Here is a 14,524-nt window from a genome sequence, read left to right as displayed (position 1 = left end):
GATTGAGTGTTACAACTCAGATAGCAAGCAGTACAGGGTGCACTGGAGCCTTTATACAATGTTTTATTTACAGAGACGCACTTTATATATCACAAAACTCCAGCCCCACAACAACAGTGTCGATCTGTTCCCAAATATAGGAACACAACTGAATCTCCAGTTAAGACCCACCACCTGAATACAGACAAACACCCAAAAAAACACCGGGGCAGCATGGTAGCACAGTGGTTAGCACTGCTGTTTCACAGCGCCAGGGGCCCAGGTTCAATTCCCGGCTTGGGCCACCGTCTGTGTGGATTTTGCACGTTCTCCCTCTTTCTGTGTGGGTTTCCTCCAGGTGCTCCGGTTTCCTCCCACATTCTGAAAGACGTGCTGGTTAGGCGCATTGACCCAAACAGGCGCCGGACTGTGGCGACTAGGGGATTTTCACAGTAACTTCATTGCAGTGTTAATGTAAGCCTTACTTGTGACTAATAAATAAACTTTAAATAATATACAGTTCACCCTGGGTGTCCACTTATTGCCCAGTCCCTAGCCTGTATCTTATGGTTGAGTGGGAGGAGGGCGGGGGCGGGGTTTGGGGGAGGGGGGGGGCCGGTTCTGTGCATTATGAAAACAGATCTGCTTTCACAAGTGAAATTTTTAAAATTAAAATCCTGCTCATACTGTCCAATCATAACTACTAAAAATTATGCAAAGTCTAGGAACCCAGCACTAGAACAGTGGCTTCCCTCCCCCCTTGGGAACCCGCTCTCAATGCAATGGAAACCAGGTGAAGATGATACCCAAGCGACTATCTTCATTCTCTGTGTAATTCTTTCTTTTAACTTTGACAGACATTTAACCCTGTCAGAAAGACTAACAGTGGATCATACCATTGTGAGGCGAAAAATAAGGCTGGTGGCCCAAAGAAATGTTCTGCTCAATACATGCAAATCAGTGAGTGCTGTCGCTTTTGTACCTGAATCGTCCATTTCCCTTTATCTTGTACCGCGGGTTAAAGAAAGAAAGTGGTTCTTTGTCATGAACCCAGTCGAACAAAAGATTTTTTTAATGGGTTGAAATTACACTACAATGATCTTTTGTATCTTTTGCTTGTCAGCTTGACTCAGTTCGAAGTATTTTAGCATCTAAATCAGAAATTACATAAAATTGACAGAACAGAAGCAGGCCATTTGGCTTGACAGATTTGTGTATGTATATGCTCCAAACAATCCTCTTCCCACTAGCTTCAACTCATCCTATCAACATGTCCTTCGATTCTTTTCCCCCTCGTGTGTTTATCCCGATTCCCCTGGAGTGCCTCCAGATTATTACTCCATAAGCTCTACATTCGCACCACATTTTTCTTCCCCTGAACTCCTTCTTCGATTTATTGGCAACTATCTTGTATTTAAAATCCCTAGACTCTCCCACTATCACCCCAACAACAAGCATCGAGAGCAACCGAGGATAGAGAGAGAGTTTGCAGCAGAGGAGAAGACCTTTCAGCGTCTGTGTTGGCTCTTTATGAATAACCCACTCTCCTGCTCTCTCCTATTGCCCTTGCGACTTCTTCTGTCTGCTTTATTTATCTCCCGTATAGATACAGTGGCCTTTTCCTTAACCAGACCCTGTGCCAAAGCACTCCACCCACCCACAACCTACTGGGTAAAGAATATTCCCCTAATTCCTCTCCCCACCCCCTCCTTTAACAACAGTGATAACTCAATGTCACTGACTCCCTGATCATAGAAGATAAATTTTCCCTATTCACCATATCAGAAACCTTTGTAAATTTACAAATATCTATTTGTCGCAAATCCCATCTTCACTATTTCAGTACGTAACTGTCAGCGGTGTGACAGCTCAGTAGACATCGCCCTTGTTTTTGAGTCAAAAGGTTGTGTGTTTACGCCACCCCAGAGACTCTAATACAAATCTAGGCTGACACTTCAGTGCAGTACAGAGGGAGTGCTGCATTCTCAGAACAACTGTCTTTTGGATGAGGTATTACGTCTGCCCCCTCAGGTGGATGTAAAAGATCCCTTGGCACTATTTCAAAGTACAGCAGGGGAGTTACCCCTGGTTTCCCGGCCATCATTTTCCCCTCAACCAACATCAGTGTAAACAAACGGTCAGGTGATCTGGGTAACATTACATTGCCGTTTGTTGAACCTTACCGTGCGCAGATTGGTTTCCTACACTAAAACAATTACTATACCACAAAAGCGAGGTGCAAAGGAGTGGCACAGCGGTTAGCGCTGCTGCCTCACAGCGCCAGGGGACCCGATTCCCAGCTTGGGTCATTACCCGTGAGGAGTCAGCACGTTCTCACTGTGTCTGCCTGGGTTTCCTCCGGGTGCTCCGATTTCCTCCCACAGTCCGAAAGACGTGCTGGTCAGGTGCGTTGGCCATGCTAAATTCTCCCTCAGTGTACCCGAACAGGCACTGGAGTGTGGTGACTAGGGGATTTTCGCAGTAACTTCATTGCAGTGTTAATGTAAGCCTACTTGTGACACTAAAGAACAGACTTTAAACAAAGCTTTAAAGCATTGGAGGTGGAAAGCACTAATAACTGTGTATTTTCATTTTGAATGAGTTTATACTTAATATTGAAGTTCGCCACCTTCTATTAAGAGTATTCATAAAGTTGTGATAAAACACCTGTTCAAGTAACTCTGGGGCATTGTGAGGTTGTGAAAGTCATTATACCAATGCGCATTCTTCCTTTTTTCTTCATATTGTCCATTTTTGAGACTGATTCAAACTCGCCCTCCACACTTGTTCACAGATGATCTTGACGTCGGTGCAATCGTCATCACCGTAATAATCATCGCCTCGGTGCTGTCGCTGTGTGGTTTTGGAATGTACTACGCCCACAGAAAGGGTTACTTAGGGAGTGAGTAATGTCTTGTTTCCTGGGTCTGTGGAGGAATGTTAAGATATGATTCATATCCTGCGAGCTTGACGTGGAACTCCTATGCAAATGGGTTGGGTTGCACTGACTTCCACAGTCAAATCGCCAGGTGATGCCAACTCTCACGCATGGAGGATGGCCAGTGAGACCAGACTAATGAAGTCCATAGAAGCACACTGCCATTGAGAGACCAGGCATTGAAGGGAGAATGGGGAAAGATTTAAGCTGGGGAAGAGGAAGTGTTTGATGCAGAAAGCTGGTTAAATGAGCTTTGTTACATATTGTGATGATTTTTCTTGTGCATTTTTTTCATCAAACAACATCCCCTCTAGAAATGAAAAATATAAAAAGGAATAGTCGGCATGGATTTCAAGAGGAAAATTCTTCCTTGATCAACCTAATTGAATTTTTTGAGGAGGTAATGTAGAGACTAGACAGTGGTAATGTAGCAGATGTAACTCATCTGAATTTTCAAAAGGCGATCTATAGGATACTCCATGATAGACTAATGAATAAGGTCAGAGAATGTACAGCCAAGCGACAAGTAGCAGAATGGATTGCTACACTGGCTTCAAGACAGAAAGTAGAGTGTGTGAGTAAAGGTAGTCATGTTTCTCCAGGGTGTGGAGTTGCCAGCTTTGGACTGGGGTGGGCACAGTAAGAAGTCTCACAACACCAGGTTAAAGTCCAACTGGTTTATTTGGTAGCACGAGCTTTCGGAGCACTGCTCCTTCATCAGGTGAGTCACACTCATCTGAGGAAGGAGCTGCACTCCGAAAGCTCCTGATTCCAAATAAACCTGTTGGACTTTAACCTGGTGTTGTGAGACTTCTTGCCATGTTTCACCAGGATCAATGCTGGAACCACTGATGTTCACAATTTGCATTTCTAAATTTATGGATGACGCCAAATTGAAGGGGTTAGTCAGTACTGAGAAGGACTGCAACAAATTGCAGGAAACGTTAATAAATGTGCACAATGGATAAATAATTGGAAAATTAAGTTCAACACAGATAAATGTGAGGCTGGTAGGAAGAATAAGGAGGTCACTTATTACCTGGAAGGTGAAAGGTTCAGTGGGGTAGAGGGACAAAGGGATCTTGAGAATAAATGCAGTGATCGCTCAAGGTTGCACCACAGGTTAGCAAGGTCTTATAAAGAAACAAGCACTCGACTTGATTTCTGGAGGGATAGAATTGAAAAGTCAGGAAGTTATGCTCAAACAGTGTGGAACCTTGGTTAAACCTAACTTACAGCACAGTGTGCAGTTCTGAACACCATATGGGTGGCACAGTGGTTAGCACTGCTGCCTCACAGTGCCAGGGCCCAGGGTTTGATTCCCAGCTTGGGTCACTGATGTGTGGAGTTTGCACGTTCTCCCTGTGTCTGCTTGGGTTTCCTCTAGATGCTCCAGTTTCCTCCCACAGTCCGAAAGATGTGCTGGTTAGATGCATTGGCCGTGCTAAATTCTCCCTCAGTGTACCCGAACAAGCGCTGGAGTGTGGCGACTAGGGGATTTTCACAGTAACTTCATTGCAGTGTTAATGTGAGCCTACTTGTGACACTAATAAATATACTAAAAAATAGTTCCATCGACTGAAAAGATGTGTGAGTGATGTCCTATAAGAGACGATATTAAGGCTAAGAAATAAACTTTAAACTTTATTATAAAAAGAATGTAGAGGCATTGCAGAGAGTGCAGAAATGATTGACAGGAATACACCAGAAACATGTGGGTATATCTCTCAGGAAAGGATATGTATATATCCTTATGTATGTGTATACTTAAAGAAAATGGGCCTTTTCTCTTGAGAAAAGATGGCTGACGGGTGACATCATAGAGGTCTTTAAAATTATGAAAGGTTTTGATGGAGTGGATATAGAGAGCAGAACGAGAGGTCATCAATATAAGATGGTCACCAAGAAATCCAATTGGGAATTCAGAAAAAAAACTTCTTCAACCAAAGAGTGGTAAGAATGTGGAGCTCTATACCACAGAGAATGGTTGAAATGAATAATATAAATGCATTTAATGGGAATCTAGAGAAGCACATGAGGGAGAAGATAATAGAGGGTTACAATGGTAGATTTAGATGAGGAAACCTGGGAGGAGGCTTGGGTGGAGCATAAACACCAGCATGGGCTGTTTGGGCTGAATGGCCTGTGCTGTGTATCCCATGTAATCCTATGTAAGAGCATTCCTTCTCCTTGTATTTAGTTGTTTAGTTTATATCTGTTCCAATGCATGTTGGAGTACAGATATATTTCCCATTCATAATGTTATCTGTGTCTGTCACATATTAATTTTAGTTTGTTTCTCTATTCGCAGATTCGAGGCCATCCAAGTAAGTAACTGTGTGTTTTTCCTTAACTGGCCTCTGAAATGGCTGAACATGCCACTGAGTTCAAGGGCAATTAGGGAAGCACGGAAGGAGGCCACTCTGTCCATCATGCCTGTGCCAGCTCTTTACTAGAGCAACTCAAATGTTCATCCTACATGCGGAGATGCCGGTGTTGGACTGGGGTGGTCACAGTAAGAAGTCTCACAACACCAGGTTAAATTCCAACAGGTTTATTTGGTATCACAAGCTTTCGGAATGCTGCTCCTTCATCAGATGAGTCACACTCACCTGATGAAGGAGCAGCGCTCCGAAAGCTCGTGCTACCAAATAAACCTGTAGGAGTTTAACCTGTGTTGTGAGACTTCTTACTGTACATCATCCTACAGTTCCGCTGCATTGCCATAACTTTGCTTCGCTCCATCCAACTTTCTCTCCAAGGACGCACTTCCCTCTCTCCTTCAACCCTGTGACAAAACTTTGCACACTCCAACAATCCTCCGCAAAAGGAAATGCCTCCTCATCCCTCTCCTCACAGTTCTAAATTGATGGCCTTGCCATAGACACCCCAATCAGAGGAAATAGCCTTTCCCCTTTCACACTGTCAAAACCTTTGATCTTTAAAAAAATCTTTCCATTCAACGAGTTTTCTCTGCCCCAGTGACTTGTGAAGAGGAAGGTAAGGGACAACGAAGCAAATAAAACATGAACACTTTATGGAGTTTGGGGAAGTCATATGACTGATCCATAGTACGCCTGAAAGGAAACTTCATCTACTTATAATGGCTGGCTGCTATAATGAGATTACCTGCAATTGCATTCCCACTAAGCTACACGCATGTGACCGCACAACAATCAGAAATGTGCCACATGGACAAGCAGGCCATGAAAAAGACCATAAGATATAGGAGCAGAACTAGGCCATTCAGCCCATCAAGGTTGCTCCCCCATTCGATCATGGCCGAAATGTATTTGATTTATTATTGTCATGTATTAGCATACAGTGAAAAATATTGTTTCTTGCGTGCGATACAGACAAAGCATACTGTACATAGAGAAGGAAAGGAGAAGATGCAGAATGTCATAGCTCGGGTGTAGAGAAAGGTCAGCTTAATGCGAGGTAGGTACATTCAAAAGTCTGATGGCAGCGGAGAAGAAGCTGTTCTTGAGTCGTTTGGTACATGTCCTCAGAATTTTGTATCTTTTTCTGATGGAAGAAGGTGGAAGAGAGATGTTCAGGGTTCGTGGGGTCCTTGATTATGCTGGCTGCTTTTCCGAGGCAGTGGGGAGCGTACACAGTATCAATGGATGGGAGGCTGTTTTGAGTGATGTACTGGGCTTCATTCACGATCCTTTGTAATTTATTGCGGTCTTGGTCAGAGCAGGAGCCAGACCAAGCTGCGATACAATTGGAAAGAATGCTTTCTATGGTGCATCTGTAGAGGTTGGTGAGAGTCGCTGCTGACATGCCAAATTTCCTTAATCTCCTGAGAAAGTAGAGGTATTGGTGGGCTTTCTTAACTATAGTGTCGGCATGGGGGGACCAGGACAGGCTGTTGGTGATCTGGACACCTAAAATCTTGAAGCTCTCGACCATTTCTACTTCATCCCAGTTGATGTAGACAGGGGCATGTCCTCCACTAAGCTTCCTGAAGTTGACGATTATCTCCTTCGTTTTGTTGACATTGAGTGAGAGATTATTGTCAATGCACCATTTCATCAGATTCTCTATCTCTTGCACTCTGTCTCGTCATTGTTTAAGATCTGACCCACATTGGTGATGTCAATCAGCAAACTTGAAAATCGAGTTGGAGGGGAATTTGGCCACACAGTCAAAGGTGTGTAAGGAGTATAGTAGAGGGCTGAGGACACAACCTTGCGCAGCACCAGTGTTGAGGAAGATTGTGGAGGAGTTGTTGTTGCCTATCTTTACTGACTGCTGTCTGTGGGTTAGGAAGTCTCGGATCCAGTTGCAGAGGGAGGAGCCGAGCCCTAGCCCACAAAGTTTGGAGATGAGTCTCATAGGAACAATGATGTTAAAGGCTGAGCTGTAGTCTATGAATAGGAGTCTGACATAGCTGTCTTTGTTATCTAGGTGTTCCAGGGTTGAGTGCAGGGCCAGGGTGATGGTGTCTGCTGTGGACCTGTTGCAGCGATAGGTGAACTGTAGTGGATCCAGGCAGTCTGGGAGGCTGGAATTGATTTGTCATGACTAACCTTTCGAAGCACTTCGTAATGATGGATTATGAAATGAACTCAACCCCATTTTCCCACCTTTTCCCCATTACCTGTGATCCCATTACCAATCAAGAACCTATCTGTCTTAAATACACTCAATGACCTGGCCTCCACAACCTTCTGTGGCAATGTGTTCCATAGATTCACCACCCTCTGGCTGAAGAAATTCGTCCTCATCTCAGTTCTAAAGGGTGGTCCCTTTACTCTGAGGCTGTGTCCTCAGATCCTAGTCTCTCCTCTGAATGGAAACATCTTCCCCACGTCCACTGCATCCAGGCCTTTTAGTATTCTGTAAGTTTCAGTCAGCAGCAGTCTTTTTAAGATGCATAGCCAAGGGGCAATCTTAAAAGGACTGCACAATGCAACAAACGGTCCACACACAGCGAATGGAAGTTTGCAAGCCACACACATAGTCACATTGCACCTAATTAATTGCATGTGAGCTATTTTCAAACATCCTGAGAAGGTGATAGAATGAAACTGCATTTAGATATTGCCTTTCTCTTTGCCTCCACTTTATCTACATCTCTTTCTTTACCAGATTCACAAAGGAAAGGTTAGGGAAAGAACTTCTGGGCCATCAAGCTCATCCCATCCAGATGTGGCACATTTATTTGCTCACGAAATGTCTGTCCTGAAACAATACATTTACACATATTTGTTAAAGTAAAAGATCACATTTCCAAGAAGGGCCAACCGTGACCTCCCTCCAGGTATCCCAGCCATTCCTCCATTGGCAAATATCTCTGATAAACAGATGACCTGGTCATTGTTACATTACCTTTGTGAGAGGTTGCTGTGTGCAAATTGGCTGCCACGTTTCCAACATTATAAGAGTGACTACTCTTCAAAAGTGTTTCACTGACTGTACAGTGCTCTGGGACATCCTGAGATTGTGAAAGGTGCTATATAAATGTAATATTGTTATTTCCTCTACACTGTTGGTTTTCCTGATTCCTAACCCAAGAATTCACCCGCTATTTCCATCCCCACCGCCTCCACTTAGACAATGCTGTACTTACCTGTTGTTTGTTTCCACAGGGGAAAAGCCACCAAGCACAATACTGCTCCTCCAGTTAATGAAGTAAGTTTGAAATAATGTGATGTGCAGCTGTTTGTATGGGAGGATTTGTTGATTTGCAAAAGGCATTCGGTGGGGTGCAGCACAAAAGATTAATAGGCAAGATAAGGGCCCAGAATTGAGTGCAATGTATCATTACAGATGGAGGATTGGTTAACAGCTGGGAGTCAGCGAGTGGGCATAAATGGGGCTTTGTCATGTTGGCAGGCAGTGAATAACCACAAGGATCAGTACTGGGGCCTCAAGCTATTTACAATCTATATTAATGACTTAGATGAAGAGACAGAGAGTAATGCATCTAAGTTTTCTGATGATACCAAGTGAGGTAGAAAGATAAGTTGTGGGGAGCACACAGAGAGGCTGCAAAGAGATTTGGACGCGTTAGGTGAATGGGCAACAAGATGGCACTTGGATTATAATGTAGGGAAGTGTGAAGCTATTCCCTTCGGTCATCAGAATAAAAAAGCAGAATATTTTTTAAACGATGAGAAACGTGTCGATGTCAGGTCTGCTTGTGAGAAGGAATATTGAACGTTAACATACAGGTGCAGCAATTAGGAAAGCTAATGACATGATGGTCTTTGTTGCAAGGAGATTGGAGTACAAGAATAAAGAAGTTTTGTTATATATGTACAGGGTTTTGTTGAGACCACATCTGGAGTCCTGTGTACAGTTTGGTTTCCACATTTGAAGAAAGGATATACTTGTATTGGAGGCAGTACAGTGCAGTTTCACTAAATTGGTACATGGAATGAGGGAGTTGTCCTATAATGAGAGGCTAAATAAATTGGGCTTACATTCTCTGGAGTTTAGAAGAATGAGGCAAACTCATTGCAACCTACAAAATTCTGAAAGGGTTTGATAGGATAGACACTGAGAGCTTGGTTGGGGAATCTAAAACACGGGGGTACAATCTACATACACCTCACTCACTCACCAGCAGCCAAATAACCTTGCATTTTCCTCTGCTTGGAGGAGTTTTATGTTGCCCTCACCCTGTCCTTCTAATGGCTGCAAGTAAGCACATCCTGAGGCCAGTCAGTTGTTGGTGAGGGGAGTTTACAAATTGGACAGGTCTCTAATTTTCAGGTCAGAAGAAACCAGCATGAGATGACTGCTTCCTTGTCCTCTCTTATTCATCCAAATACTTTTCTTTCTTATGTGATTATGAACTTTACAGAAAATATGACACACATTTGTTTTTCTGATTTTCTTTTTCTCTTTATTACAGCAGGATTTCAAACATACCAAATCTTTTGTTATCTGAAAGCAGAGGAAAGGACAGTACATCTGTGAAGAATTCCAAACCACTATTCATATCCGTAAAAAGTATTTGACTTGTATTTAGGACAGTGGAGTAGAGCTTGACTTTGATCCTCCGATTCTGGCCTCTTGCGCATCCCTGATTTCCCCACCACTGGCGGCAGGACCTGCAGCTGCCTAGGCCCTAAGCTCTGGAATTCCCTCCCTAAACCTCTCTGCCTCCCTCAAGGTGCTCCTTCAAATATTCAGATCATAGAATCCCTAAAGCGCAGAAGGAGGCCATTTGGCCCATCGAGTCTGCACTGACCACAATCCTACCCATTCCTCTGTAAGTAGCCTGCCTTAATATTGCCTCCTATGGCACAGAGTCAATTATTGTCTAATGTTCCTGTGAAGCACCTTGGGTCGTTTTACTATGTTTAAGTCACTTCATAGATATAAGGTGTTGACAGCGAGTCAGAAATCTGTTTTACATCTCTACAGTTGTCTTTAATGGGGAGGCGATGGCCTAGTGGTATTATCGCTAAACTATTAATCCAGAAACTCAGTTAATGTTCTGGGGACCTGGGTTCGAATCCCCCCCACGGCAGATGGTGAAATTTGAACTCAATAAGAAATATCTGGAATTAAGGATCTACTGATGACCATGAAACCGTTGTCGATTGTCAGGAAAAACCCATCTGGTTCACTGATGTCCTTCAGGGAAGGAAATCTGCCATTCTTACCTGGTCAGGCCTACATATAACTCCAGAGCCACAGGAATGCAGTTGACTCTCAACTGCCCTCCAAGGACAACTAGGGATGGGCAATAAATGCTGGCCAGACAGCGATGCACATGTCCCATAAATGAATTTTTTTAAATGGAGATGGAGAGAGATGTAAAATGGACTGCCAACTCTTATCACGATCACCCCTTCCATGATATTACATAAAGTCAAGATTTACCCCAATGTCTTATACTCAAAATAGCTTTGAATCATCTGACTCAAAATACGTTCCTACACGTGACACTTGAAGGTAGTATTGGCTCATGTCTATGCACATAAACCACCACCCATTTTTAAAAAGGTAAGTACGTAGCTCCATGTAACAGGGTCTTGGCACAAAACAAAAAGGGATTTCTATTAAATTAGGGTCTTTTTTAAAATAAAAACAGAGAAGGAAAAGAACAGCAAATGCTGGAAATTTTAGAATGAGTCAGGAGTTCTGCTTTAAGTTACCTAACCTAATCTGGACAGGAAATTCTTCCAGTGTCCTGGCCAACGTTCATTCAGCATACATCACTAAAAAAGAGATTAGGTGGTCATTCAACATGTTGCTGTTTGTGGGAGCTTGCTGTGCACAAATTGGCTACCGTGTTTCCTTACACTATAACAGGTAGCCACACTTCAAAAGTACTTAATTACTGTAAGTGCTTTCGGACATCCTGAGGTCATGAAAGGCACGATATAAATTCAAGTTCTTTTCTTTAGCACCTACTCATTTTCTTCACTCATATAAACGGGGTTGGTTTGCAATCCAGCTTTTAAAACGCAGGCAGCTCTGACCTATCAGTGCTGACGTTTATTTAAAACTAGTTTCTCCCCCCCCCCCCCCCGCATTAATTTGCATATTTTTCAAATTACTGATATCCTGATATTCTTAGGAACTGTCCACCAATCAAGAAGGATTTGCCTTTTACAACCTCAGAACATCTCAAAGTAGACCACAGGCAATAACATACTTCTGAAGTGTAACCACTGTTGTAATGCAGGAAACTTGGCAGCCAATTTATGCACAGCAAGCGCACACACTATAATGTCAGCATGTGTTGATTCAGTGATGTTGGTTAAGGGTTAAATATTAGCCAGAGCAATAGTTAGAAGTGTTCCATGTAAATCTTTAACATTGAGCCATGGCCCCATCAGATCTTTATGTCTCACCTGAAAGACAGCACCTCCAACAGTGCAGCACCCTCTCTTTACAGCGCTGAAATATCAGATTAGATTTCGTTCCTGGGTGGAACTTGAACCTACGACCTTCTGACTCATAGACAAGAGTCTTACCCACTGAGCCACAACAAGGAGACAACAGCATTAAGAACAGACGTCTCCAAACTCCTCAGATATATAACACTAAAACAGGTTTCATGAGTGGATATCTAAGGGTCTGCAAGCAGCAATCGCAAGACTTATAGATTCTATATTTTTCCTCATATTTGTTGATATTAATGTCTGAGTATTAATGAATATTTTTTGTACAATGATGACACTGATTTCCTTCGCATGGAGAGACTAAATGGGAAAGGCCTTGGCACTGTGGGGATGTGCGAGGTCATCCATTTTAAATCTTGAATCTGGGGATAACAAATCAGTCAGTTTTCTTAACGTACCGGGAAACTCTAGAGACTGTGGAGGAGCAAAGGGATTTCTGCATCCATGCAAACAAATCACTAAACCACTGCCCAGGTTTAAAAGAAAAAGCTCATGGAATGTTGGTCTTTAACTCAGCTGCAATGCTGCAGTTTTACAGGGCTTTGGTCAGACCCCAGATGTATTTTGTTCTGTTTTGGATAACACACTTCAAGGGGGATCGACTGGACTTGGGAAGTGGCACAGCATGGATTCATCAGAACTACAATGAGGATTAAAGGGTTTGATGACATTGCATAAACCTGGTTTGCATTCCCTTGAGTTTATATAGTTTATATAGTTGAGGGATGATCTAATGGTGGTCTTTAAAATGGAAAGTTATTCAGGAGGGGTAGAAAGGGACTATTTCTTCTGTGGGGAGCAATAAAGAATAAGGGGACATCTTAAAGTTAGAGCTAGGCCATCCAGGAATGAAACGAGAAAGCACTTTGCCACACAAATGTTAGTGCAAATCTGGAATTCACTCCACCAAAAGGCTGGGAATGTTTGGATCAATTGCAATTTAAAAGGGCAGGTAAATGGTGTTGTAATACAGATCACCTGTGGCCAGAATTTTGTGGCCCCTCTCATGCAGTGGCATATTATGGTCCCACTGTCCCATTGAAGTAAAGTGAAATTTAAATTAGGGGAGGCAGTGACATAGTGGTATTGTTGCTGGACTAATAAGCAAGGGTAATCCTCTGGGGACCCGGGTTTGAATCCCACCATGGCAGATGGTGGAATTTAAATTCAACAATACATCTGGAATTAAAAATCTAATATGACCAAGAAACCATTGCCAATTGTTCATAGAATCATAGAAACCCTACAGTGCAGAAAGAGGCCATCTGGCCCATCGAGTCTGCACCGACCACAATCTCACCCAGGTTCTACCCCCATATCCCGACACATTTACCCGCTAATCCCTCTAACCTATACATCTCAGGACACGAAGGGGCAATTTTAGCATAGCCAATCAGCCTAACCCACACATCTTTGGACTGTGGGAGGAAACCGGAGCACCCGGAGGAAACCCACGCAGACACGAGGAGAATGTGCAAACTCCACACAGACGGTGACCCAAGCCGGGAATCGAACCCAGGTCGCTGGAGCTGTGAAGCAGCAGTGCTAACCACTGTGCTACCGTGCCGCCCAATTGTTGTAAAAACCCATCTGGTTCACTAATGTCCTTTCGGGAAGGAAATCTGCCTTCTGGCCTACCTGTGACTCCAGATCCATGGCAATGTGGTTGACTCTTAAATGCCCCCTGAAATAGCCTAGCAAGCCATTCAGTTGTATTCAACCGCTAGAAAGAAAACACAAAGGAATGAATCCCCCACTATCAACATCCTGGGGTTACCATTGACCAGAAACTGAACTGCACCATCCCCATAAAAACTGTGACTACCAGAGCAGATCCAAAGGCTAGAAATCCTGCAGTAAGTAACACATCTCCTGACTCCCCAAAGCCTGTCCACCACCTACAAGGCACAAGTCAGGAGTGTAATGGAATAACCTCCACTTACCTGGATGAGTGCAGCTCCAACAACGCTCAAGAAACTCAACACCATCCTGGGAAAAGCAACCCGCTTGATTGCTACTCATTCCAGAAATATTCAATCCGTCCATCACGAATGAACAGTGGCAACAGTGTGTACCATGTACAAGATGCACTGCAGGAACTCACCAAGTTTCCTCAGGCAGCACCTTCCAAACCCATGACCATTACCATCTGGGGCAAGAGCAGCAGATATCTAGGGACACCAGCACCTGGAGGTTTCCCTCCAAGTCATTCGCCGTCCTGACTTGGAAATATATCGCTGTTCCTTCACTGTCACTGAGTCAAAATCCTGGAACTCCCTCCCTAACAGCACTGTGGGTGCATCTGCACCTCAGGGACCGCAGCAGTTCAAGAAGGCAGCTCACCACCAAATTGCAGAGAGCAACGAGGGATGGGGCAATAAATGCTGGCCTAGCCAGCAAATCCCACATCCTGTAAATTAAGTTTTTAAAAAGTGACCAGCTGCATCAATCGGGAGGTGGGCAGTCTATGGTGGGAACTGTAAAATCTTCGCCCTTGATCTGATTGATTGGCAGAATAGGCTCAAGGGGCTGAATGGCCTACTCCTGTTTTTACAATAGATTATCTCTCAGGAAATTGGGAGAAAAGGTGCCTCGGAACACCTGACTAGATCAGTATTTGCAGAGGACCACAAGAATTTTTAAACTATTGATCCTGAAGAGTATATCGGTATTAGCAATGAGGGTGCCCATGAATGTAATCAATAGTTTCAGGGAGAACCCCAACTGTTTA

General features: G+C 43.6%; 1 protein-coding gene across 2 annotated transcripts in view; it reads left to right on the top strand.

Annotated features, from left to right (window-relative positions):
* Window positions 1-10,867, top strand: part of jam2a (junctional adhesion molecule 2a) — a 71,490-nt gene extending 60,623 nt beyond the window's left edge. Inside the window, exons 6-10 of one of the 2 annotated variants that reach the window (XM_078233038.1) lie at window positions 837-939; window positions 2,774-2,881; window positions 5,229-5,244; window positions 8,518-8,560; window positions 9,789-10,867. In XM_078233038.1, coding sequence (XP_078089164.1) covers window positions 837-939; window positions 2,774-2,881; window positions 5,229-5,244; window positions 8,518-8,560; window positions 9,789-9,824 — 306 coding nt within the window. In that variant the 3' untranslated portion in view covers window positions 9,825-10,867. The remainder of the gene's footprint in view (window positions 1-836; window positions 940-2,773; window positions 2,882-5,228; window positions 5,245-8,517; window positions 8,561-9,788) is intronic. The other variant, XM_078233039.1, reaches the window with a different exon arrangement.
* Window positions 10,868-14,524: the final 3,657 nt, after the last annotated feature.

Source organism: Mustelus asterias, chromosome 17 (genome assembly GCF_964213995.1).
Source record: "Mustelus asterias chromosome 17, sMusAst1.hap1.1, whole genome shotgun sequence".
Classification (NCBI taxonomy): Eukaryota; Metazoa; Chordata; class Chondrichthyes; order Carcharhiniformes; family Triakidae; genus Mustelus; species Mustelus asterias.
The sequence above is the reverse complement of the archived record's forward strand: the minus strand, read 5'-3'. Positions and strand labels throughout refer to the sequence as shown.